Source organism: Corvus kubaryi, unplaced genomic scaffold (genome assembly GCF_017639235.1).
Source record: "Corvus kubaryi isolate FWS band 111438036 unplaced genomic scaffold, C.kubaryi_AGA036_p1.0 71, whole genome shotgun sequence".
Lineage (NCBI taxonomy): Eukaryota > Metazoa > Chordata > Aves > Passeriformes > Corvidae > Corvus > Corvus kubaryi.
The window spans coordinates 17383584-17410439 of record NW_024582059.1 but is presented as its reverse complement, the minus strand read 5'-3'; the positions used below and the strand labels follow the sequence as shown (position 1 = coordinate 17410439).

General features: G+C 41.9%; 1 protein-coding gene across 5 annotated transcripts in view; it reads left to right on the top strand.

Annotated features, from left to right (window-relative positions):
- Positions 1–25969, top strand: part of ZNF827 (zinc finger protein 827) — a 100743-nt gene extending 74774 nt beyond the window's left edge. For 3 of the 5 annotated variants that reach the window (XM_042049627.1, XM_042049626.1, XM_042049628.1), the window contains exons 9-14: positions 12210–12347; positions 13881–14052; positions 15532–15698; positions 18595–18786; positions 18881–19058; positions 21849–25969. In XM_042049627.1, the coding sequence (XP_041905561.1) occupies positions 12210–12347; positions 13881–14052; positions 15532–15698; positions 18595–18786; positions 18881–19058; positions 21849–22656 (1655 nt within the window). In that variant the 3' untranslated portion in view covers positions 22657–25969. Of the gene's footprint in view, positions 1–12209; positions 12348–13880; positions 14053–15531; positions 15699–18594; positions 18787–18880; positions 19068–20352; positions 20498–21848 lie in introns of all 5 variants that reach the window. The other 2 variants (XR_006019872.1, XM_042049630.1) reach the window with 2 other exon arrangements.
- Positions 25970–26856: the final 887 nt, after the last annotated feature.

Sequence of the window (26856 nt, the reverse complement as noted above, 5' to 3'; positions counted from 1 at the left end):
TTCTCTCAGTCCTCAAAAACACCCTTTTAATTTTCTTTTTCTTCTGGTACCTGTCTGGGAGTAAGATTCAGCCAGATACTCTTCTTTGTGTGTGTGTGTGTACACATGGGGTGTGCATGTGTATGGTTGTGTAAAAATCAACACAGGTGCATGAATAAGTATACTGGAGCGGTGTCCCTCTGACAAATCCAGCCTGTGTGACAGCTTCATAGATGGTAGGAAAGTTTTCTTTTTGACAGAGTGGCAGATTGATTTTTAGTAACTGATTTTAGTTCCTTATCTCCAACATGCTAATTCTTCCCACAAAAAGAATGTCTTGTGGGTACAAGTGACTGGTATGAGCTCTCTGGAAGGCCAGGGACTGTCAGCCACCGAGGTGGCTCTCTGCAGTCTGATAGCAGGAGGCAGATAGCTGGCGACTTGTGGCAAGGGATTCTAGGAAGGTGAGATAGTTGAACTGCTGTAGAAGTTGGCTGTGCTTGGCATAGTTATCCAAAGCAAGACAGATTTTGCAGAATTTGTTCAACATAATTCAGTGCTAAACTGCCTGATAGTGGCTCTGGCACGTTTTCCATCTATCGCATCCTGTCTTCAGATTCCCATGACCGTCTGCCTGCGTGCAGCCTTCTCTCCCTGTGCACCCAGCTGCCTTGACAACCACTTTGCACCACAGCCATTGAGCAGAGACTGCCACATTTCTGGTTCATTCCATGGGATCTTAACCAAGGCGGCTTCAACTCATTGCAGCATCTTCTGGGTCTGCTGCCAAGCAGGTTTGCATCTCCTGCACATGTGGTGCAGATCTGTAGTGCAGCAATAGAGGCTGTGTCCTGAGCAGCCACACAGTTTTCATAAATAGCAGAGTCCCTTTCAGAGCTGAAAATTTCATTATTATGCAGAACAAACCATTTCAAAACAGCAAATTGGCCTCTTGCTCAAGCAGGTACGGTGTGTTCTCTGGCTGAAGCAGGACAAGTGAGATGTGCAGCACGTGCATCATTGTACATGACTTAGTTTTTCTTAACTGTCAGTATTTATTGGGCAGGAAATGTGATCATGTCTTTCTGAGCATCCCATGAAACTCCTGGTGAATCTTTCACTACAGGCTAAATAGCAGGACTTGGCACAAATTGCTGTGGGCACATAGAGTTAGCTTCTTTTCCCTGTGAAGTCACCGCACTGATAATTTTGCCAATTGTTTACAGGACCTTCAAGATGAAAGGTGTTAACTAAAACAAGCAGAAAGAGTTCAGGTCCATGTCTAATGACTGTCTTGGAAGGCATTTGACATCTATCTGAAAACTTGTGTTTCTTGTTTTACTATGGGCTGCCTTTATACAGGGTAAATTTTATTTCCCTCTCATACAGTGCAGTGTTCTCTTGCAGGCAAAAATATTCACTTTTTAAATTTCATTTCTCTTTTATGTTTGCTCCTTCTAGAGCATAATCAACTTATGATAAAGGACAGAAAAGCAAAGTAATTTCACTCGGAACAAATACCTTCTGGTTTCATTTAGAATAAACCCAAACTAGATCACAATCATTAAACCCAGCAAACCAAAAACTGTTAAGAAATATCAACAGCTTCAAATCCAGAGCAAAAATGGCCAAATTGAACAGTTTTATCCTGCATGGAAAAATAAAACTTAGCATTTGGATTTTTTTACCCTTTCAAGCAGGGCAGGTTTTGACATCTCATATTATTTTGGCAACTCTTATCATTTAACTTATCATAATAAGTTTGCTGAGTAATAGTTACTCAATAGCAAGTGATTTTTGAAAAAGTAAAATCACTGTTGCCATAAATATTCTTAACTAGGTAACGCAAGTGGAGGTCAAATTTGAGAAGGGTTTTCTGAGCAGCTACAATCATTGGAAGTACTTAGTGAGAAATGTGGGACTTTTACTTGCTAATACTACCATGTATTATTGTGGGAAGTGAATTTGGGACAACACAGGGCTGCCCAGCAAGTTCCTGGGAGCTTTTGATGCAGGTAATAGAAGACAGCTTGGGGGAGAATGACCACAAAGTTGTAGAATGTTGGGTTTGGGAAAGGAAGAAGGGAAAACAGCAAAATAACCCCTGTTGGCTTCAGGAAGGATAACTGGAACCAACTTGGAGATGCATATGGAAAGAAGCCTAACAACAGTTAATGACCTCTGGGCTTGAGTGAAGCTTCTGATGTGTCCTCCCACAATATACCCATAGTAAGAAGGGAAACCCAGGGTAGGTACAGCTCTAATTAAGTGGTGAGGTGCAGCTGTCAAACCCCAGGGACCACGTGGGGTCTGCAAGAGGCTGTGCTTGCTCTGGTATTCATCAGTCCTTTTATTAACATTGTGAATGATGGAGGAGAAAGGATGTTTATTAAATGTCTGGGGCACACCTTGCAAGGAGGTGCCATAAGCACTTGGGAGGACAGAACAACAGAGTTCAGTCTTACCTTGAGGAATTGAAGAAACTGTGTGAAAACTAGCAACCAGTGCAGTGAGATCAAAGTTCTGTGCCTGGGGGAATGGTGAGTGCCACGAAGAAAGAGGAGGCATGAACATCCAGGCAGTGCAGCTTAAGGCGGGGATCTGGATTAGGGTTGGTCAGACACTGTGTGTAGACCTGGCATTGCAGAAAGGACAAATATCTGGCTGAGGTGTTGGGAATGTTGTCTGTAAGGCACATGTAGTAATTCTGCTCTGCAGCTGGAGCCCTGAATTCAATTTTGAGCTCTGTAATCCAAGAACAGTGTGGAGGAGACAGAGGTGGTCAGAGGTTTAGAACACATGAGCTGTGCATGAAGATTGAAGAATTTTACCTATTTATTTAGTCTGGAGAAGAAAAGAGGGGAGATATGATAATGGCATTCAGATATGTAGAATGACAGCTTTGAGAGTAAAATAATAAACCTTGCCCATGTTCATGTGAGCAGAATAAGAAATAACAGGCTTAAATGACAGCGGAGGAGATTGAAGCTAAACTCCAAGACTGAAGTAAAACTTTCTAGCAGTGGGGTGTTTTTGCACTGGCACAACTGTCAGAGGAGCCTCTGGAGCCTCTGTCACAGGAGGGTTTTTTAAAAAAATAAGTAAGAAAAGCATCTGTTGGGACTGATGGATAAGTTTGGTGAGTGGCTGATGTGCCTCTGGGTGAGGGAGAGACAAGCTGGCTCCTGGGGCCCCTTCCAGCTCTAATTCTGGGATATAAATTCAGTAACAAAGCCAGGGTGGTGACTGAACAACCTCCTGAAAGAGATTTGATAGATGAGGCATTTGTCTTACAGATACTCAGCATGCTGTAGTTTAGAATCTGCATCTCATTCAAACCTATCTCTAGTTTCATATCTTCTTTTGTCTTTCCTAATATCAGAACCTCCTGTAAATGTAAGCATCAGCACTGAGTCAGAATGTTTCCTGAAGATGAAACTTTTCCGAATACAAGCTCAACATGAAATAGAAAGACAGGTTTTAAAATTAGTTTTCTAGCTCTGCAAAAGGAATTGGAACACATCATTTCTGACATTTCTTTTTAGTTACCTTGGGACTCTCCAGTCCTCACCGATCTTACCTTATACAAGTTTGTCTTCTACAACATTTGTCTGCCTAAGAGTAAATTAAATGTAGAATTCATCAGCTGTTTGGACAGATGGCTAGATAGACATAAAGACTATTGTTTAAAAATAATCTAAGCAAAGCTGAGGACAAGTTTGGGGTTTTTACTTCTACAGCATGATTTCAATCCGAGTACAAATTTGCCCTAATTTGTTGCAGGGTGTTTTAGTTGAGTTTGGGGCCGTTGTGGTGCTCACTGCAGTCCGAGCAGAAAGCAGATGGGAGAATTATGTAGAAGGAGGGGATGGTTTACAGGCAGACGCCTGTGCTGGTGATAGAAGAGAGAGCAGGGAGAGATGTGAATATCTTAAAAAGAACGAGTTAAAGGCCTCAAGGAAATGGCAGATTCAGTGCTTATCACTTGGGGAATCTGCAATAAAAGCAGCAAGAACATTTTCTTGTACAGCAGCAATCACAAGCACCTTGGGAAAGGTGGCTCTGGCCATATGTTTGTAGTTACTTGTTCATCCAGTGTTGATTATTTTGTTTTAGTTCAGTCAGCTCAGGAACCCAGCCTGCATTTGGGTTTTGCATTCCCCCATTGAGGTTTCTGGTCACCAGCTTCTTCCAAGTACAGATTTTGCTTCACCCAAAAAGAGGCAGAAAGCTGAAAAGAAAAATATAATCTAAAGGCAAATATTTCTTTATTTGTGTCTGAATGCTGGATGGGTACTACTAGTGTTAGCCTCTGCAAAGCACCCTAGGTGTGTTTACTACCTTCTCTTAAGGAAAGAAAAACCCCTGTTTCGTGTGGACTTGCAAGCAGAAGTTGTCACATTGACAAAAACCAAAGAAAAAAAGGAAAATTTGTATGCCCCATAATGGTCCTAATGTGCACAATGTTTGAGTGATTTTTTCAAAGGGTTTCTTGGAAGTGTGTCTTAAGCAGAATTGTATGAAAGAAATTAAAAGGTAGAAACCTATTGGCACTATGGAAATGAATTAATTTTGGTTTAAAAATAGCAATAGGAGCAAATTATACTTTCACTAGTTCATATGAACTCAGTGTTGTAGCACCCAAAATAAATGTTACAAGCAGTGTAAATATAGATGAGGTAGATGTGAGGGCCACCTGCTTGGGAGTGAGTTAGAAGAAACTTACGTGAGTTTATTGTGGCACATTTTACTGTTGTCATGAGGATATTTTCAGGAGGAAATGAAGTGAAATATATTATGCAAAGATAAGAGAGAGCACATTACCAGGTTTTTCTCTGACAATAGATGCAGACTTTAGCTGTTATTTCTAAACAAGAAAAAAAAAAAAGTAGTAATGGTGATAGAGCCCTTTGCTACTGAAAGGATCAGCTGTTCTTGGCCAACAGTGATATGGTAAAGCTTTTAAAAACACTTTTTGGGATTTGTTGGTGCTTCCTTTGCCTTTCTTGAAATGTCTCAGCACCCTCAGTGAAAGAAAAAGTATGTCATTTCCCCTCTAGGCCATATTGCATTGCTTCATCTGCAGCCATGAAATCCAGCTGGTCTTCCCTGTGGTAACTGATGCCGGTGCAGTGAGATAAAGGGACTCTTCCACAACTGCTGCTTCTTGGCCACCAAATTCACAGCTTGGGGAGGGCCTGATTTTGCATCTGTTGTGAATTTTACATTGTTCTTTTCTTTCTTGTTGTGTAAGGGATGCAGTTACCACAAGACAGTCCTGTTTATGCTTTATGCTAAAGCAAGCAAGACAGTGGTAATACAAGCTGGGGGAAATAGAGGCTGTTGTCCATCACTATCCTCAAATTGAGGTCATAATGTACATGTTGTAAAAATAGTTTTCAAGAAATGACTGCAACATTATTGCAGCTTTAGAGTACCTTAAAAATCTGCGACTTCAGCCACCTTGCACAGAATTTACTGGATTTTTTTCTCTCTTCTTGGTTGTTTCTTAAGTTTTGATCTTAATGCAGAGAATAAATGCAAATCCCAGAGCTTTATAATGCAGCTGAAGGTTATCACAAAGTGAAAATAGGTGTGAGTTTTGATGCAAAGGTGGAAGTGGCTTTGTGTTTTAAAGTCAGTGTTGTCCCAACCTTGTCTTTGCCCTGACTTTCTCACCCTGCTTCTGATTTGTCCGTTTTTGAGCAATGGGCTTGGTCTTAGCAGTGAAGGGGGCTTCACTTTTTTTTCCATGTTCTTCTATGGAGTCAGCTTTAAAGTTCATCTTTTACCTATTTTTAATCTTTCCCAAACCCTGACATCTTTATTATTTCTCAGTGACCTTTTCAAGTGCTGCTGTCGATTGTTGTGCACTTGGAATACTTTTGTGCACAATATTGATGTTTCTTTTGGTGGGCTGTGCAAGCACTTTATTGAAGTATTCCCAACTTTGATTGTTGTTGTTTTCAGAAAGAGCAGTTTAAGTACTGTGCTACTGATACATAAAACCACTTGGGTTCTACCCTTTTCCATATTTTAAAGGAATTTTAAAGGATTTTAAATTATCATAACATTACTGCTTTTTACCACACTCCATAGTAACGTTAAACATTTGCAAAGCCTTTGAGGGGAAAAAAATAAGAGCATTAATTGGTAAAGTTTTTTATTTGGAAAGGAGACTTTTCCTGCTTCCTCTGTGCATTTGTTCTGTCATTCAGATTGATTATGTGCAGATTTTTGGGGCTTATGAAACAAAAAGGACATGACCCCCTCACAAGTGGAACTAGAATTTTCTATCTTCTTTGGATTTTTGTGGGGAATATGGGAAAATTCTATGCGTAGAAAGCAATTGCTTATCTCAGTTAATAGTGGATGAGTCTGCTCACAGTAAAAGATACACCCTGAATCAAGACCAGACAGGATCCTGTGATGCAGGGGGTGACAAATGAAGATTGCAGGACCAGTCAGGATTGCTGATATCTTATCGACGTGGAGAGACATACCTTCCTCAGGAGCTACAGTACCTGGAAGGATCCCACTGTTTATTTTAACTGACTTACTAGAAATAAGATTTCTGGTCCTACAAATAAAACCTTTGTGGAAGCAAGTTGGAAAGGGAGTAAGAGATATAGTGTCTGGAGCACTGCAATTTTGTATAGTCAATATATTTTTGAGCTTGGGAACCTTTCACAGGCTTTTGGCAAACAAGCTTGCAACAGAGCCTTAATTACATATTTCATAAAAGGAGTTCTCAATTTTTAAATACAGTGTGCCTGCCAGAGGTGATAGATGAACATGTTAAGGGGAAGACTCCAAAGCAATAAAATGCATCTTTGATGATGGAAACACTGCAGAAAGTAGTAAGACAGTATAATAAGATAGATGCAGACAGAAGAATGAAAGAAAATTTCTTTGAGCAAATAAATGTTTTTAAAGCAATGTTTGCATGACTACCTGACCTTAATACCTTGTTTCTGAATAAATAATTTCTTGAAGTTTTTGTTATTTAGACATAACCAAACAGAAATAACCTTACAAATGGAGCAAGCTTTTGTGACGTTTCTGTAGGGCTGCATGCAGTGCATTTACCTCTTGGGTGAAGGTGGGGTACTTGACAGATCTCAAAGGAAAAAGCTGCAATTCACCTCAGGCTGGGAGCAGCCAAAAGTTACCTGATGACTGTTTAATGTCCCAAGTCTTACACAGCAAAGTGAGATGCCTTGCTGTTGGACATCTGCACAGGAGTGTTCATCCTCTTGCCATGAGCTCACAGAACCCTGGTTACCTTGTCCAGCACTGTTTCTTAGTCAGTTTATTAATTTTCTGGTTTGGTGGAATTTTTTAGATGCACTCTTCCATAGGAGCTTCCTTCTGCATCTTGTCTTTTTTACATCAGGTTTTATCCCCTGGAGTGGGAGGAGGGAGGTACCACATGCTTTCTTTCCTTTTCTTCTGTATCATCTACCTTTTCCCATGTCACCTCCTGTCCAGAGTTTGGTTGGCTGTCCCTCTTAGCTCTCAGCCTCACCCTGGGTGGCTCTTCTGTCTCCAGACCTTCTGGACCTCTGACTTGTTTCCTTCATGGCATTCAGCTTGCAAGCAGCATTTATTGAAAATAATGTAACCACCACTCTCTATTTTCACAGGATTTTTGTTCATTTTATTTTCAAAATTACTTACCTGGTTTCTCCTTGACCATTTTTTGTGGTGTCAAACTGTCTGAATAACCCAAAACATAACTAACTATGGCACACACTTCCAGAAGAATGGAGAGAAAATGAATTTTGACCTTCTTTGTTAAGACTTACCAGCACCTCTCACTTCCATCTCATTAAGGAATACTTATTGCAAAGAACAATCTATTTAATTTATATCCATGGGATTCCATCTGACCATGAGGATCTGCCCTTGTGGATTTGTTTGCTTCTGAGGTCTATGGAGCTGCAAAGATAAAAAAGAGAAGCAGCTGCTGATATGAGTTACAGGATGTGAGAGCAGACAGTAAACCAGCAAAGGTTATAAACATGAATTTATCTTCTTTGAATGACACTTCAGCACACTTTGTTTGTTTCCTTAGGTTTGTCTTTTTCACTTAAATAGTGGTTTCATTCTTTCCATTGTTTGTATAAAGATCTAAAGTTGGGCATGGCACTGGACAGCATATTAAAACATAATGTAGCATAAAACACTGTGAAGCAGTAATTGACAAATACATCAAAGTAAAAGAAAATAAGTAATCAAAGTATCAGAGTCCAAAGCCAGTCCCTGGGAAGTTCCTGTGCCCAACAGACACCAGCAGTCACAAGGCTGATTGGGTGACTCTAGACAGTCACTTATGTATTCAGGTCACGCCTCATCCTCTTCTTCAGTTACAGCCTCCACCAGATACGGTGTCCTCTCTCCAAGCATATCCTGACAAAAGGCAGGGTAAAGACTTTTCAGAAGGTTAATACACTCTCTGTATTGATATCACCAGTTGGAGAGGAAAAGATTAATCCCTAAATGTGAAAACTGAAAATACATACTTGTGCAGAACTATGCCCAACACCTCAGGAAAGGGGTAAATGGTGACTCTTCCAAGCTGCAGTGCTTTGTTTGCCAGAAATGAAATCTGTTTGGAGCGAGAAGAGGAGGCACAGAACAATGTTTCCGCAGTTGTCCTCACCTCAGAGAAAATACAGATGGTGGCAGTTCCTAAGCCCTTCTTAGATGATCAGCTTTACACAGCTACTCATTATGAAGTTGACTTGTGGCTAGAAGGGGAGTGATACCAGGTTATGCAGGAGGGCAGGAAAGGTGTCCATAAATATGTACAGGTGTCCAGAAAGATGTATTTCACTATATTTAATTGTTTTACCTTTACATAAGATTCTTAGCACTTAAGAATTCTATGCAAAATTATTTCAAAATATTTTTATCGCGAGCCTGTAATATCCTGAGTCTTAATCCTTCTGTTTCTTTTTAATGTTGTACTGGAGAACTTGAAGGCCCTTCATTTTATTGAGCGTATTTTGTTTTAAACTCCAAAACCCACACAGAAATACAGTCTGTTGCTTAATAATTTCAATTTTGTCATTATGATTTCCTAACATAGGAGTTCGGGAATTTGCTATGGATTATTCATTTAAAGTAGAAATCTTGTATCAAGTCCTTCATTTTTTTTTTCTCTTTTTGTTTTCCTCTTCGTTTTAGTATAGGGGGTGTCATGGTGAAAGATGGATTTCTGTGAGACACTTTTCACAACAGTGATTTATTATTTAACATTTACTTGGTCTCAGTCCATCTTCTTCCTGGCCAGCGTGTAAGGTGTTCTTAAAGGCTGACAATTCTGACTGCCTTGGATCAGAGCTTAGGGATGCACAGAGAATGCTGTACGCAGCCCAGTGTTCTGGCCTTGGAGTCGCTGGGCCTGTACTCACTTCCCAGAAAACACCATTCTTTGGCATTAATTAGAGCCAGAGCCCAAGGATTGAGTGTGGAAGTTGATTCACATGACTTTTCAGGTCACTGGTGAGGTCAGGTGCTGGGCATGTTCTGGGAAGATTTCTGGACCATTGTATGGACACAGAGCTCCAGTTTTCAGGATGCAGTCAAAACTTGCCCAGAGGGTGAGATGGGTGGACGTAGGTGGTTTTCCTTGGAGCTGAGAAATCTTTCACAAAGTGTTGAGGCTTCTGTTGCAAGAGACCAGTTCTGGTTTGCCATGAGCAAGCTAAGAAGCTGCTGAACAGAAAAAGCACTTTGCTGCAGAGAGAAGATTCAGTCAAAAGAGAAGAAAGAAGCACTGTAGTAAGGAGTCCAGAAAGACACCCTTAAAGTAAACAGAAATACTTCCAAAACACCTCAGCATTCTCCTTTGCATCAATGGAAAATATGCAGCTCCTTTGCAAGGGACTGGCTGTCACCAGCTTGAGATAATCAGAAAGCTGCTGTTTTTCCAGCTTCCCGTGAGCTTCCCAGGACAGTCCTTCATAGAAAAGATGATACTATATTTCTTTTTCTTCAGAGATAAAAGAGGGCTGATGACTAATGCTGAAGTGAGTTGTTAAGAGACTTATTTACTTAATTGAGCCTGCTTGTTTGGTATGTGTCCCAATTAATTCATTTTTGTTGTGACCATACTGAAGCAACCTACACCCTTGTGACCTTCTCTTATAATTATTACTATTATCCTCATTTGAAGCACTGTTTTGGTTATGTACTCAGAAAGCTCTGCTGAAACATCTGTAGCACTTCCACAGAGTCAGATTTTTCTATTGTTTGGAACTCAAGGATAGCAATAAAAAGAATCCTTCTTTATTGAAGTTCTTGGAGGTTATGGGTCACTTACAGCCCTTAGGGGATGGGGGGGGTTGTCTTCCTTTTTAATTTCACAAAATGACTATTTTGAATAGGCAGACCTTGTTTTCTAATTAGAAATTCTTTTAAGAAAAATGTGTTGTTGGATGGTAGCACTCAGAGGTGGCTCAGAATTCCTCTGGTGTGAATATTGTACATATTACAGGGTCACAGGAGAACGTACAGTGGAGAGGGGACTGGCAAGTATGGCCAGCCCTAAATTTGCTGAGATTTCTATGTGGATTCTCTGCCTCAAATGAGGCCTTGTTTTTATTATTGCTTAAATTAAATACAGTATTTGACAGCTCTTTGCCTAAACCACAGCGGAGTTGTCTGAAAAGTTCTCTCAGAAGGAGAGACTCTCTCAGCCATGGCAGTCACATCTGCAGTGGTAGGTGACTGTCAGTGAGGGGCTGCCAGTACAAGAGGGGGGGGTGTTTATTCCTCAGTGCTTCATGGGATGAGGATTTTGCTGTTTGTGCCAAACTCCACAATGTTAACTTACACTCACTACGTTTTTGAACTCCTGTCCCCAGCTCCTCCCCTCCCATTTACCTGGAAATCCCAGCCAAGTGGTTTTCCTCCATCAGGGCATGTTCACATGCACTGGTGGAGCTTGTTCTGGGCAGCAATCCCAGAGGCGGTGGCGGTTTGGGAAAGGGTGCTGTGCCTGTGGCATCTTTCATTCCAGTGGAACTAGAAGAATTACAGCAAGCCCCCTCACTGCTGGCTGCTGTGTTTAGAGACCTGCAGAGTACCCTGGTAGTTCTGTGCACCTCTTACAAAAGCAGTCCCTTCTCAGGGAACAGGACCCTTGCACAGAGTATTTTTTTACTCAAGACTTGCTGATGCTCTTTCTCTTGCTGATTTAAGTAGTACACTGCTCTCCCCAAAGTACCTGCTTTTTGCTCCATTCTGTCCAAATCAAAACCGGCCATGCTTTCAACTTCTTGAAGCATTGTGTACGTTTTTTCCTCTTCCTTATTCCCAGTCCCTTTCTCTCAACTTCCTTACAAAGTGCCTTCATATCTGTGCTCTATGCTCTGTGGGATTTCTTTTTTTCTGTATTTCTGTATTCTCTGTTCCTGAAACAATTCAAACCACTTATTAAAAGATAATAGTTCACTTTGGGTCACAGTTTTTCAATGGATGGCCCTCTAAGCTGCTGGGGATTTTGATGCCAGAGGACAGTAGTGCTGGGTAGAGCTTACCTTGGATGCCAGCCACATTCTGGGGTGCTGTGTCCTTTTGTTTTAATGTTTGTCTGAGAAGTCTTCTGGTGTTCAGAGTCAGACTACTCATGTGTGTGTAGATTTGCACTTTAGAACATGGCTTTAGTGATGGACCTGGCAGTGTTAGGTTAATGGGTGCGCTGGATCTTAGAGGTCTTTTCCAACCTAAATGATTCTATGTAACAAAAATTCCTGCCTCGGTAGAAAAGAAACTATCTGGAAATCTTTCTTCAGCCCTGAATAATAATCCAGTGTTAGACAGACCACCATCTCAGACCAGGCTTCTTCATGCACCAGACAGAGGTGGGTGACTGAAAAAGCCAAAGAAGTGGTTGTTCCACAAAACCATAATTGGAGATTAATGCTTGCCCTGCTCACTCTTGACTTTCTCTTTGTATATGACCTGGTTTAAGCCTTTGGCTGTGCCTATGTCCAGAACACTTTGGCTCAGTGTTCTGCTTTAGAGTGTGTATGAGAGATGCTGTATGAAAGATTCATTTCCTTCCAGCATTGGGAGTTTCCTTTTTAAATGGACTCATGTGCCAGATCACACAGCGTGCACCCGAAGTGCTGCATTTTATATGACGCCTACAGGGCTCTACTGAATGAAATCTGCAAGTCTTCAGAGTTCTTAAGATGACTTTGTGTTTTTTGGCATAGAAACAGAAAAGCTGGGGCTGGAGGTGGGAAATGGATTGCCACCTTGGAAATTTAACGACCAGCTGTTTCCCTGTGATGTGTGTGGAAAAGTGTTTGGTCGCCAGCAGACTCTGTCCCGGCATCTCTCGCTGCACACAGGTAAGGCAGGGCTTGCTGGGTGGTTGTTACAGCACTCAGGAATTCCGTGGGGTTTGTTTTAGGGAGGAACAAGATGGTAAGGAGAGGAATGTGTGAGCCATCCCTGGCTCACCTGGAGCAGAGCCAAGCGCAGGAACAGGACACAATGTCAGAGCAGCATCAGGGAGGTAACGTTTTATTTCTTCGCAGCCTACGTGAAATTTCTCCTTACAAATTCAAGTTTGTCCGGGTTCCAGCACACCAGACTGCAGACACCAACTGGTAACCAAGCTTGATAATGGAGTTCTGAAGAGAAGGCACAGCCTTTTTTTTGGATGGATTTAGGGGTTTTTTGGACAAAAACATCGTTCACCTGATGAACTTTTTAAATGTCACTGAACAACAGAAGATTTGGCCTTGGTGTTTCAGATTTGTGAAACTGAAAGGATTGAATAACTCATTCATCTTTGCTCTCATCATACAGTGCTGAGAGGAACAGGAGTTGTTCAACAACATATCAACTTTCTTAAAGCAAATCAGCTTCAAATCAGCTGAGACAGAGTTTTTATATGGAAGATGCACTCTGTCAGCCTGCTGAGGTGCACTGCACAAAATAACACTTGGAAGCAAGAATTTCCCATGTAGTGCTGAGAAATCCTGTTGGTATAATGCCACTGTATGTTGAGCCATCCAGCAGAGCCATCCTGAAAAGGCTCAGGATGCTCCATGGTCTAGTGGGGTTTCCTTAGTCCTAAGCTGCTTTATGGAATGCCTTTCCCCTCATGCTTGTAGCATTATATTTCAATTTTAGAGCAGCAGGTCCTCAAAGAAAAGGTTGTAAAAGCTGATGTAATGTTTGGTTATTTTAATCAACCCTTCCCAAAATGCAGCCTGGCATGCACACAAAACTGTGCTGCCAGGATCTAAAAATGTTTAATTTAAAATAAAAAGGAGGAATATTAAAAATTGTAAAGCATCAGAAACTCACAAGGAATTAGTTTATTTCTTTCAACTGCTGTTTGAATGAGCTTTTTCATTAGTTTATTTTTGGAACTGGACTAACGACATACAATGTTCCACTTCCTTCTACTCTCAGATTTTAATATAAAATCATCAACTACCAGCTCTCTGCAAGTGGTCATATGGGCAACCTCAACAAGCCCAAAAATCAAATAGAAGATGCTGGGTAAAGGAGGTAGTTGTAGACTATTGACCTGTTTCTCCACTGGCTTTGCTGCAGCTCCCAGAAGAGCAGTTGTCCCAGTTTTCCAGTTTATAAAGGCTTCATATTTGACTATAAGTGGTAGAGCAAATTAAAAAAGCTTGTCCTAAACTATCTTCAAATAGTTTGGGTTTTTATTTTTATTTGGGTTTTTTCTTTTAGTAATTGCTGTGAACTCCTATAAACTTCTAAAATGTCGAGCTTCCCAAGTACCTCATCCTGAAAGCCGCTTGGAGAAACCCAAAGGAATGCACGCTTGGTTACTGGCAGCTTTCAAAGAAGCTGGCTTCAGACTGAGGTACACACTCACATCTCTCTGCTCCTTTTTTCAGAAGAGAGAAAATACAAATGCCACTTGTGCCCCTATGCTGCTAAGTGCCGTGCTAACCTGAACCAGCACCTGACTGTGCACTCTGTGAAGCTGGTGAGCACCGACACCGAGGACATCGTCAGCGCCGTCACGGCCGAGGGCAGCGATGGAAAGAAGCACCCTTATTACTACAGGTGAGCACTCAGACGAGGGCTGTGCACTACATACTGTCTCGTGTGCCTGCTGAGGACATGTGACAGGGCCACGCTTCTGGTGCTGCGGGGTTGGAGCCTTGATTGAAGTATTTGTCTTGCCCGTATCTGGCTTAGGCTGAGCAGTGAACCCCGGCTGGCTGCCGTGTGCTGTTTGACTTGGCTGGCCATTGGGAAGGACTCAGGGGTTTGCTGTGGGGTTGGTTTTTTTAAATGGCTTTGTGAGGCAGCTGTGCTCTTAGAAGCCTCTCTAACTTTTTAAGCAGTGTTCCTTTAAGTTTTGTGTTTGGAAACATCCCGTCATGTACACGGATTCATAGCAAATCTAAAGCCCTGTTCTTCCAGTTGCCTCCAATAGTTCCCTTGTCTTCAGCCAAATCTGTGAAATCAAATAGTCCAAAACTGTATCAAGACTTGTTAAATCAGTCTACACATTTCCTCTGTTTGCTGGAGGTTTATACATTCTGTGAACAACATGATCAAAGAAAGAAAACCTTAATGAGAACTTGCCTGAAAAATTGAAAGGAACTGCCCAGATAAAATGGATATTCAGACATTCTTCTTGTTGTATGCACTGTTGTGCGCTCTGCAAACTGTGATGTGCACTCTAGTGGCCAAGCAGATTACCAAATCACTCTCACTTTTAGTCAAAGTGCCAAGAGCAGATTTAATTACAAAATCATAGAAGTAAGAAATAAATGAGACCTGCTGGATTAGATTATCTAGTCCTTCGCCTTGGGAAAGCAAAATAGTGCCCTGGAGTATATGCCTTTTCCAATCTTTCTGGCTTGTTTTAAGTGTTAATGGCCTAATCAAAGCAAGAGGAGGACGCTGCAAAGAAAGTTAAATTAAAGGGTCCTTTCCACTGCCTCTCAGTATCACTCTGTTTATGTGCTGGCTGCAAAATCTGTATCCCTGCTAATTATTCGCATAGCTGAAGACTGCTGTTTTCCAGTCAAGCATAAGAAATGTTTGAACCCATTTTTACTTGCTTACACTGGAACTGCCAGGCAGTTTTGCACAAGATCCCAGTTTGGCATGGGAACCATTCCAGGGCTCAAAAATCATTCCTGGAGTGTGCAGCAAGCTCTCTGTGTGTCAGTGTATCAGCTGTACTAAACATCTTGGCAAAGCTGCAGTGCCTCTTATTGCCCAAAGGAATCGGTTAGGTGATGCACAGCATCTGGAATCTGTAGTTTTTAATTAACTTTATGATTATTTAGCATCATTATAGCACGTACAGGATTGTTGCATTGTGCCTGCCCTTAATCACATTGGCATGGCTATCAGTTCAAAGGCAGTTCAGCAGACAAAAGAATTTTGCAGTGAACATTGAGCAGTGAGGAAGAGCAGAAAACTGTGTCATGAGTTTCCTCTTGCAAATTTGGGGAAAGGCAATAGGCTTCTGTTTGTGGTTTCTTTTTTAATGTTTCTGACTCTTGAATTCTCTTCTGCCTGCAGCTGCCATGTGTGTGGGTTTGAGACGGAGATGAATGTCCAGTTTGTCAGTCATATGTCCCTCCACGTGGATAAGGAGCAGTGGATGTTCTCCATTTGCTGCACGGCATGCGATTTTGTCACTATGGAAGAGGCAGATATGAAGGCTCATGTCAACAACAAGCACACAGGTGATGATCCCTCTCTCCTAGCTGCAGTGATCTCTCTCTTCCTTGCTTTTTAGGTGCAACCTTCACACTTCCCATTAGCACTCTACTTTCACTGAAATGCTTGCTAATTAAGGCCTGATCTCTCAAAGTTGAAGTGAATTGGACTCCAGCCAGGCAAATAATCTGGTAGTGCAGATCAATTTTCAAGCTGAGTGAAATAAATGAAGGACTACTTAGCCCTTCTTCTTCCTATTCTTCTTATCCCCCAAATCTCCTCCCCTGTTGGAGTCAGCATATTTCATGTGTTTTTCTGACTGGTTTACTATTTCATCAAAATCCTGCTTTGACTTCAGCGATGGTAAGGTGACTTTGAGGGCCTAATTGTGCATACCTGGCTGTAAGTCTGAAATAAACATTATTTTGAGTGTTGCTCTTCGCTGTGTTTGCCCCCACAGTCCATCAGTTTGGAATTTCATGCTGATGTTTAGTTGACACTGTGATTCAGCAATACCATAAATGTAACTGTATATTAAACAGCAGAACGGGTCGTGCTCGCTCCCTGGTCCTGCTCACTTAATAGCCAAGGATGTTTCAAACAAGGTCCATATGCTTAGTCCAACTAATGAAGTCTGGCATAATTAAAGGAGAAGAAAATGGGAATCCTTTTAATTAATTTCTCTTATAAGACCAGGTAGAAGCATTTTTCTGCCACAAACTACTCACTGTTGTGTTTACAATACAGAACCTGAATTGCATTCAGCACAACTTTTCCATCGCTAAATTGCTTTTCCTGTCCTACCAGGAATAAAATTGGGAAAACAGGAGGGATGAAAAAGGGGAAGAAGAATACAATTGGTTGTGTTCACAGATATATAATTTAAATGTAACTACAGACATACGAACTACTGGAAAGCTCTCAAGGGATTTTATGCCAGTATAGCTCTCAGCACTACTTCATTTCATAAAGAGGAGTTCAAGGCAAATGAGAAACACCACCCATAGCTATGCAAAAAGCCTCAGAGCTCAAAAGTGAGCTGGGCTCTGCTGTATTTTCCTGTTGTGTCAAAAAGATTGAAACTGCTACTTGTCTTTTGAAGATAGGCAAAACCCCCTTGTTCTTCCTTCACCCTGCCCAACTGAGCCACTCAGCTGGTGATTCAGCCAAATGCTCACACATATGGCAAATACAGAGTAAAAAATAGAATGGGTTTTCTGGGTCACTTGACTCCAGTTCCTTACCCTGTGATGTTACCAGGTCATAAAGGGACTGTTTGTGAGGATATGACATATGCCTTCAAAGAAGTATCATTGTTTTAAACAAACTAGAGCCAGGCAGCTGTAGACTTTCTTGCATGAAAGATTAGGGACCTTTTTAAAATTTCCAGTGTGTGTCTTAGTGATAATCAGAATACACGTACGTTGTTCTTGCGCCAGAACTGCCCTTTATCTGAAACAGCAGTCCACCTTTCATCCTTCCTTCCACAGTATTTATTCCCTTAGTACATTTCTGGAGAGCACCACTCTCCCCTCTAAATGTACACTGAGCCTTTTCCTATACAGAACACAGTTTTCCTGCTGTACCAATCCCTCACTGCATATGTTCTCGTTGGAATGCCTGCTCTGGACATATGCAATCACAGCTGTACATGGTGAAATGAAATAAGCAGTGGTGGCAGTGCAAACCAACAGCAGCTACTGAGAATAGGTCACACAATAACTTTCTGTGATCGCATTTACCTTCCTTGAAAGCTCCCCCAACACTGATTGTTCATGTTCATCCCGTGTTCTGCTCAAATTCTACTTTTGTTTTCCTGGACTGTTTCCATCTTAAGCATTTCTCATTTGTAGCAAAAGTTCTTGTTACTGGTCCTTTAGGTCATAACCTTGTCCTCTGTGCTATTAAATTTCATTCCATTTCTATTACTCTGGTCCCCAAAGTCAGTGAATCTTTCTGTATGATATCCAGTCATCCTCCCTATTGGCAGCTCAGGTCATCAGATTTCATTAGTGCATTCCTAGGTTTTTATCTTAAAGGTGCCACTCGTCAGTTTAAAGTTAAGTACACAGGTGCTGGTGTTTGCAGAGGCCTCGATCTGTATCACATGGAGAATTTGAAGTTTTAGTGAAGTCTCCTTTTAACACAGCTCTGATTGAACCAGGACACAGGTGGGAGGGAATAATTTGCCCATCATTGCCTCTTTGGCTCATGGCAGTTCTCATATGGGAACTCTCCCTCTTGCTCAGTTTTAGTGTGTGATAGGGTTTGGGATTTAGACTTCATACATTTATTGCACACATAAGGAAGCTCTGATGCTTTCTTTCATAATGAACCTTTATCTCTAGGTCCAGTTAAATAACATGCTTTTCAATTACCTTTAGAAGGAGATCCTAATAAAAACACATGAATCTTGAGACCATGCTGTAACCTCTGCAATGATTACTGAGGATGCTCTTCAGTACAATGACTGAGATTATTCTCCTTCACCCTTCATCCCAGATTTACCCACTGGACCCACATAAATGGAAAGGTGGGGGAAGTTTAGCTTGGATTGGTAGGTTTTTGCACCCCAAACCTACAGAAATTCTGTTTCCTAAGTGACAAGTTTTCATATTTTTTGAACTATAGTAGTCAAAGTGTTTTCTTGACGTTTTTCTCAGTCCAGTAATAAGGTAGAATTGCATGATCCCTTCCCACTACCATCACAGAAACACTCAATTGCAGGATAAACTGAGAGATGTACTGTGGTTAAACACTAATAAAAAGGAAGGAGGCCCAACAATGGTTTTTTTAATCATTTCAATTAATTTCAGACCTGTTTTGAATTAACTTCAAAGGTAAGTCTTCCTGAAATTTAAAACAGAATCATGGAGACTCCATCTAATCTGCTGAATTAGTTATTTGCTCTTTGTTTTACAGCTGAAGAGAGGAAGACACCCAGTGAATCTAACAGTCCATCTTCATCTTCGCTGTCAACACTAAGCGACTCTGCCAACAGCAAAGAAGATGCAGATATAACCCCAAAAAACAAGGGGTCAAACAACCTGCTGGTCATTTCTGTAGTGCCTGGTAGTCAGACCTCAGTGAACACTGAAGAGAAGTCAGAGAAAGGTAAAAACACTCTTTAACAAATACAAGCTTTCACTCTCTATGCAGTTGACCTGGCCACAGTGTAAGGACTGAGTTTCCCTGTTCTATTTTTCAGGCTTTGAATGTGTTTTCTGTAACTTTGTCTGCAAAACAAAAAACATGTTTGAACGTCACCTGCAAATCCACCTGATCACACGAATGTTTGAGTGTGATGTGTGCCACAAGTTCATGAAGACACCTGAGCAATTACTGGAGCACAAGAAATGCCATACTGTCCCCACCGGTGGGCTCAAGTAAGGAAAGCAAGTACACAAACTTTTACTGTGTTAAGCACCTTAATACTGTGGGGATAGGACAAAAGGAAGTCAGTCAGAAAGGGTTGGTTAATTAAGTATCCAGATTTGGGGCTTCCTTGTATTTAGATGACCCAAGGCCTGTCAGGCTTGCATCATTACAGCAGATTGGTAAACTAGCAGCAGAGGAGCTGTAACAAACTATGGTCCTTCCCGTTTTCAAGTCAAAGAGGAGACAGTGTGTGATGGGTCCTACAGAGAATGAGGCAGCACTACAAAGAGCTTTAGGCAGACTAAGGGGTTTTTTTCAAAGCATCGAAGCAAAAAGAAGCACCCAGCACAGGCTCTGTTTTGCACCTGGCTCAAAGAAACTAAATCCTGTACAGCCTCTGCAACTAGGTATGAAGTTACAACCTTAAAGGTTATAGCCTTTGTGTACTCAAATGCAAAGTCATTTCTCTCCAAGAATGAAGAACTTGGATGCTTTCTGCTGTGTTTGCATGCCCCACAATAATCACTACTGTATAAATTAACATGTAATGAGTAATACAGTCTTTTAAGAAAAAAAGCCCTTTGGTTTTGGCTGTGGTGGTGTCCTTTAAGGTCTTTTGGTGCAGAGCAGTGTTTCTAGAGAATGCCCTCATGTCAAAGTCAGACCCCTGAGGGGAAGGAGGGATTGCTGGGGCCATATGCTTGCTCTCTGGGCAGGCATTGTGACGTTATGAAAGAGGCACGGCCCTGGTCTCTGTTTGTTCTAGCTGCTGCAGGAAAAAAGCTGGAACCACTTGGAGCCCAGCTAGGGTTCAGCACAGGGCTCCCAGCTTCTGTTGCTCTTGCTGAGCAGCTGATGTTTTCAGTGCACTGTGGCTGGGACATGAGGAGCGCGCCACGTTCAATGTTACCGCGCACAGCTCCCTTGGTTTGCCCTGCAGCTTTGGAAAACTGGTCCTGTTTGCCAGGCAGCCTCTGGTCTCCAGCTCAGTAGTTCCACAGACTGGGATCTGTGGTCACTTGAGATGAGATGACTGAATCTGGGAAGAAGACCAGATTGAGAAACAAATAGTGTGCCAGAACGATGAGATGTCTGCCTTGGACATACAGACCAGTTGTCTAATGCACATTTGGTTTAAGCTGCATAAAATCTCTTCTATTTACCAAGGAAAAACCATGACCTATGACTCAAGTCTTCCTGACAGAATGGGTTTCTCAGTCTGTATTCCTGCCCAACTCAAGTGATAATTAGGTACCTTGAAAGCTGCATCTAAGAAAAAGCTCTGATTTATTTTTTTTTAAGGCATCCAGAAGAGCCTGAAGAGATCTAAGTAAATTGTATTTTTCTGTCTCCTGTTTGCTGTGGGGGAAGAGAAAAAAAACATGATTCTTCCAGCTCCAGATCAAAATCTGAGATTCTGATCCAGAGAGCACCCAGCCCAGGAGAGGTATGTGTGCATTGACAGCCAAGTCCTCTGGTGCAAGAGATAATCACATTAGAAACCTCAGTGACAGGCTCCCTCTCTGGATCAGAGTGCTTGATGTGCATCAGGAGAACTGTCCAGGTGTTTTAGTATCTCTTTGTCCTCCTGTTATTACTCACTTTCCTAAAAAATCTCTTGATTAGCTTGTAGATTAATATTAAACCTGTATGTGCACCCAAATGTAGCAAGGAAAACACACATAGAGTGGATCTCTGCTTAGAAATTTTCTAAAATGACAGAACACAATTAGCAGACCTGCTAAACAGTGAATGCAGATGCGTGGCAGCTGGGATGTTGGAAGACAGTAGCCAGGTTCCTTAGTTGTAAGTTTTTATCCAGCCCTGCTCTCTGAGCTCACCAATTCCACGTGGAAGGCTGTATGCTTGCTTCAGTACAGCAGAGATCCCTGGCAGGGAGCTGTCCCCACCAACTTCCTCTCAGCTGCACCAAGCAACAGCGGGTGTGTCCAGGCTTGTTCAGCGTGCAGCTCAGGCTTCTTTCCAAGCTTCCATGATTCCCTCCTCTACCCTTCTCAGCCCCTCCTGACTCAGGAACTGGGGTGAGGCCCTTTGCCATGTCCACCCTGGGCCGGATGCTTGCTGCTGTGAGTAAGCAGAACCCACATCCTGTTCCTACACAGGAGCCATTCCTGCCATGGCAGAGGCGGCTGTAGGCAAACACTGCCAAGCACACGCCCCTTTCAGCATGGCTAGCTCATCTCCCAGAAATGGGAGTCCCTACAAATCATCCTAACAGCCTGGCTTTCAGCTGTTCCTGTAGCAGGATACCCAGCGAGCTTGTTGTTCAAGGTCACATAAAAGGGATTTCCTAAGCCTTCACTGTACATGTGGTATTACAAGTTTATTCCATCTTTACTTAAACAGCTGCTTTCATACTCATTTGTAAACACTCACTTTAAACCACTTCTTAATGGAAAAAATGGCCAAAGTGACTTCATGCAAACACTAGGAATCGTTACACAAGGTACCTGTGCATCAGTCACCCACCCTGCACTCCCCAGCCTGCTTTGGGGGAAGACCCCATCAAGGTAAGCCAGAAGGTTAAAGGGATGTTTCTTCAGAGTGAATCAGTGTTTCCCTAGGAATGCCATTAAATGGGCAAACCTCCTCTAAACAGAGATGTGTCAAGGTGAAGCAAATATTGGAAAGAGGCTTCACAGGGAGAACTGAGTGCCTTTTTCTCTTCCTTAGTAGGTCAGAAAGGGGTGAGTGACAGGGTTAAAGCAGGAATGCAGGTCTGCCAGCTGAGTGACTCCTCTTTTCTTTGTCCCTGCCCTTCCTTGCTGTGTTACCAGGTGCCCGTTCTGCATCTACTCCACGAACCGCCCCGCAGCCATGGAGTGCCACCTGAAGACTCACTACAAGATGGAGTACAAGTGTCGGATCTGCCAGACAGTGAAAGCCAACCAGCTGGAGCTGGAGATGCACATCCGTGAGCACCGCCTTGGCAACCATTACAAGTGTGACCAGTGTGGCTACCTGTCCAAGACGGCCAACAAGCTGATCGAGCACGTGCGTGTCCACACCGGCGAGCGCCCTTTTCACTGTGACCAGTGCAGCTACAGCTGCAAACGCAAAGACAATCTCAACTTGCACAAGAAACTGAAGCACGCTCCACGCCAGACCTTCAGCTGCGACGAGTGCCTGTTCAAGACTACCCACCCTTTTGTCTTCAGCCGCCACGTGAAGAAGCACCAGAATGGGGACTGCTCCGAAGAGGAGAAGAAGGGCCAGTATTCAACCTCCAAGGAAGCCAGTCCACTCCTACCAGTGAACAGCTCCAGGAACCTTCTGTCACCCCTCTCAGTTATGTCTGCCTCCCAGGCTCTGCAAACAGTAGCTATGTCAGCCGCACACGGCAGTGGGGCAGAGCCAAACCTGGCAGTGAAAGCCTTGGCCATCAACGGCACTTCCCTGTGCTTTGATAAATACTGGAACTCAGAGTTTGCCCACCTTATTCCTTTAACAATGTTTTTCCCCAAAAACCACTACGATCTCACATTCCATCCACCCAGACCTCAGACTGCTCCGGGAGGTGCCTCTTCACCTAAACACTCCTTCCTTGCCTACCTTGGACTAACAGAAAGGGCAGAAACTGTCTGAGGGCAGTTGCATTCTGTACCAAAAATCCCCCAACAAACCCAGCAGGTTACACATTGCTGCAAAACGTAGCCCCAAGAGGTAACGAACACTTGTACTATATCATTAGTAAGGTTTAGTAAATGGCTCTGTATGTATACTTATTGCATTGACATGAAAGCTGCTTTATTAAATCTCCAAGAGGTGATCTACTGCATACTTCTACCTTCAGAGGCATGTTCCCAGTACTCTTATCTAAGAAACTATTTTGTCTTGTTAAGCTGAAAAAAGAAGAGTGTCCTTATTGGCAATCGGCACTTGTAAGATGACATATTGATGCATTTTATTTTTGGGCTTTGTGTGCGTGCGGGTGTGTGGAAGAGAGTCTGCCTGTAGTGTGCCATGACATTGCTTTTGCACATCCCTTGGACTGGCTTATTTAATCATTCTTCTTTTCCCCTTTTCACACACTCGCTCCCTGCCTTCCCCCTGCCTCCCCCTGGACTGTGGAGCTGTAGAAGGAGCCATGTTTGGGGCAGGGCAGGGCAGGGGCAGAACTGGTGTATTATTTCAGTGCTGTTTGCAGCTTCCTTTAGTTGTTTGATGCCTTGTACTCAGTTGTCAAGGTTTGAGAATTTGGGGTAGAACTGATGAGGAAAAAAGTTGCTTTCAGCACTGCAGGATGAGAGCATGACAATGAAAAGTGTGTGTCAGTCCACACACACAAGCAGTGTGTGCAGCCCACACACCCACACAGCAGGCCCAATTCTCAGCTCTTACACAGGTGTGACAAACACCTGCCTCTGGGCCACAGCATACATCTTTTGTTTTAAAAGGGCATATAAATATTATATATATACTGTATTATGCAGTGGTTACCTTTTAGTTTGCAGGAACAACTTGTATAACTAGAATTCTATGGTGGAAAAAAAAATCCAACAAGGGGATTTAAAAAAGGGTATGGATAAATTCTGGGTATAAATACTCAGACTAAAAAAAAAAAAGGCAGTTTTGCACAGTGCTTTAGTCTTGCACTAGTTTGTTTCTCACTTGCAAAAAAAAAAAGAAAAAAACTAATTGTGGGCTGAAGTTATTAAGACTGTTTATTTGAAAAGGTACCAGTAACTTCTTTGAAATATAAAGCTATAAAAAAATGCTTTTGGAACCATCCAGTTCTCTTTTATACCCTCAGTATTTCAACTGTACTTGCAAATTTGACAGTCCTCTCCCTCCCCTCCATGTCATCAGTAATACTTTATTCCTTTCTGTTGATGGCAGATAGAGTGTGTCCTGCTAGGAAGCTAATTTTGTACTTATTTAATGCTCCTACTCGTGGTCATTAAAATGACATGTTATATGTAGCACTTTATTGCAGGAAGAAGCAAATGCAGATTGGTTGTATAACCTTTGTTAATCTCAAAATGCCAAGAGCGATCCTAATGTAAGAGAAGCTAACTGACTGTTAATTGATTTCTGTTCCTTAGACAACTTAATATGCGGGAAGAAAGATTGGGATTAAAAACACTGTTCTACAATTGGAAGTATAAAATGTGAAGCATTTCCAAATGATCATGTGATGTACAGGAATGCCTTCATACTGAATTATTGTTTTCCATGGTGTCTCTTGGATTTGGATCTGGCTGTCTTTCACCAGCTATTAGAAGTGTCTGACCTAGCTTTTGCCACAGTCCCATCCCTGTCCCTTGGCCAAGCCACTGTAGAAGGTGCCCTGAGTCACATCTTTCATGCTATCTACCCACCCACCCTCGTGCTGTCCTGAAGGAACTTCCTCTGCAGGTTGTTGTGGGATGGGGGCATCCAACCACCCCTTGTTCGTGACAGCAGGAAAGCAACGACCGAGTTCAGGAAGGCATTTCTTGTCCACAAGGGCTCTTAGCCATATGGACAACTAGAAATGTAACTCAGTCTTCATTAGTTCTTAAATGAAGCTTGTGTAGAAAGACTTTTTGGATGCAAAACTTGCATCACTTTAACCTATTTGCAAGATTCCTACATTTGTTTTGTACAGAGATGGCCAAACGTTCTCCACTGTCATGACCAAATTCTTCCTGTTCGGGGAGGACATCCTAATCTCTGCACTCCTGTTAACATACTGGAAGCTAGTTACAAGGGGGAAATATCCAAAATCATAGCAGGTTATCATTTGGCATTATTAATTACAGGACAGAAAAGTGTCACCATTTGTTTACATTCCAGCAGACAGTTTTGGTTCTAGCGAGCACGTGGCGGTTCTGTCTTTGCAGTGAAGAAAACCCATCTGCTCCAAACTGTGTGTAAACCTTTGTAAACTTACCTAACTCAGGGCCCTGCTCACCATGCTTTACTCCATCAGAACTCCTGGGCACGCCTCCCTAGGAGTACAGACAAAATAGAAAATACTGTGTTGGTAAGTACTCAGAGCATAAAATAGTTACTATCTCGACAGCATGAAATCTGTAATCTGTATCCAGCAGCTCTACCAGTTCTGTAAAACACTCCACACACGCATCTCTGACCACACCACAGAAAACCAAACACTCCCAAATCAAAAAGCTTATTTTTCACACCAACTACAGGTAAAGTACAGCTGTCCAGGAGGAAGAAGAAGTAGGAATATTATTGTAGGCCACTGTATCTAAACCAAATGGCAATTTAAATAGGGCTGGAACTTCCAAGAATGAACTGCACGCATGCGACCGCCACATGTTTCAACCATGTTCCACTGCACCAGTATCTGACCTGGCAATGTTTAGTGTACCTGGGAAATTTGTTTAGCACTTTGGAAAGGATAAATTCATTCTTTCTGGCAAGTTACAGAAGTTTTCTCTGTAAGGAAAAGTGTGTTAGGAGGTTTTTATTTTTTTAAGAAAAAAGAAATACACTATTTATCAGAGCTCTTGCATATTAAAATGATTGGTTTGCAGTTCAAGACTAAAGACAGGAAATGTTCTTCAGAGGTTCTCCCTACTGATTAATGACCAACAGTTCTGATAAATTCCCCCCCACCATAAAGGTAATTTCATACTGGTTTTCACTATGCATTCTTTAATGAAACTAGCGTGTTTTTCCATTCAGTAATTCAGTTGAAGTTCTCAGCACTTTTTTCTTTCCTTTTTTTTTTTTATTTTATTTGTTGTATTATGTTCAAATATCATTCTGTCAAGGTTTGTGTACATTAATAAAAATTTGTATTGTATAAAGCTTTTTGCATTATAAGGCTGTACAGGGTCATTTTGACAGTAACTGGTATATTTCTTTGCATCTTATGTTGCATTGCCAATTTCTAGTGTATCCAGTTTGGAAGTACAATATACTCTAATTAAAAAGGTTGGCTATATTCTGGTTTCTTTTTGGTTTTCCTTCCTCTCTTTTTTTCACCTTAAATATAGCTAGAGTTGATTTGGAGGGGGAAGGGAAAGGGTTCTCTTACAAGACAAGAAGATAACAGCCTCCCTTTTTTCTTCTTACCAATAAAAATCAATCTTCAATTCAATTAGAAATTGAAAAGGAAAGCTCTGGCTCTCACTCCTGATGAAGAAATACAGCAAATAGTCCCTAAGACAGCTGCAGGACTTTACTCGGTGGGCTCTGTGCTTGTAGCAACCTTCCAGGTCAGTTCTGCAATGGGGATAATTCCTCTTCCATGCACTCTGCTCAGTCATGCATTTCAAAAAAATCAGCTCCTTAAGCAGTAGTTTGGTGGACTTGCTCTTGCTTGGAAGTAGCCCAAAGGAACTCAGGGAAACTTCCTTAAAGATGAGCTAAGCAGTGAATAAAAGAACACAGTGCACTAAAACATTGTCATGAAAATAATTTTTTTTTAATTGTAAAAATATTGTGTCCTCATTTTATCAGCATTTTTGAAAAACCTGGGTTTTTAACCAGAAATTATTGGAATAATTAAAATGCACAGAGGGCACTAAAGAAGGAAACCCTAAGGGCAGACAAATTTCCAGGAAGCAAAGGTACTATTGACTCAACTGAACAAGGAAAGATGCTCAACATCCTAAAAGGAATTAGACTACTTACACACTAACCAAGGAAAGAAAAGATCTGGGTGTTCATTAGGTAAGAATTATCCTCACCTATATGAATGTTAACATTAAATACATGTGGACTGCCTTTTTCCCTCAGAGCAGTGTTAAGGTCTAATCAACTGAAAAAACTTCTTACAGTTACTTCTACTGAGGTGTGGATACTAATTTTCAGGGTCTTTAACAGTAC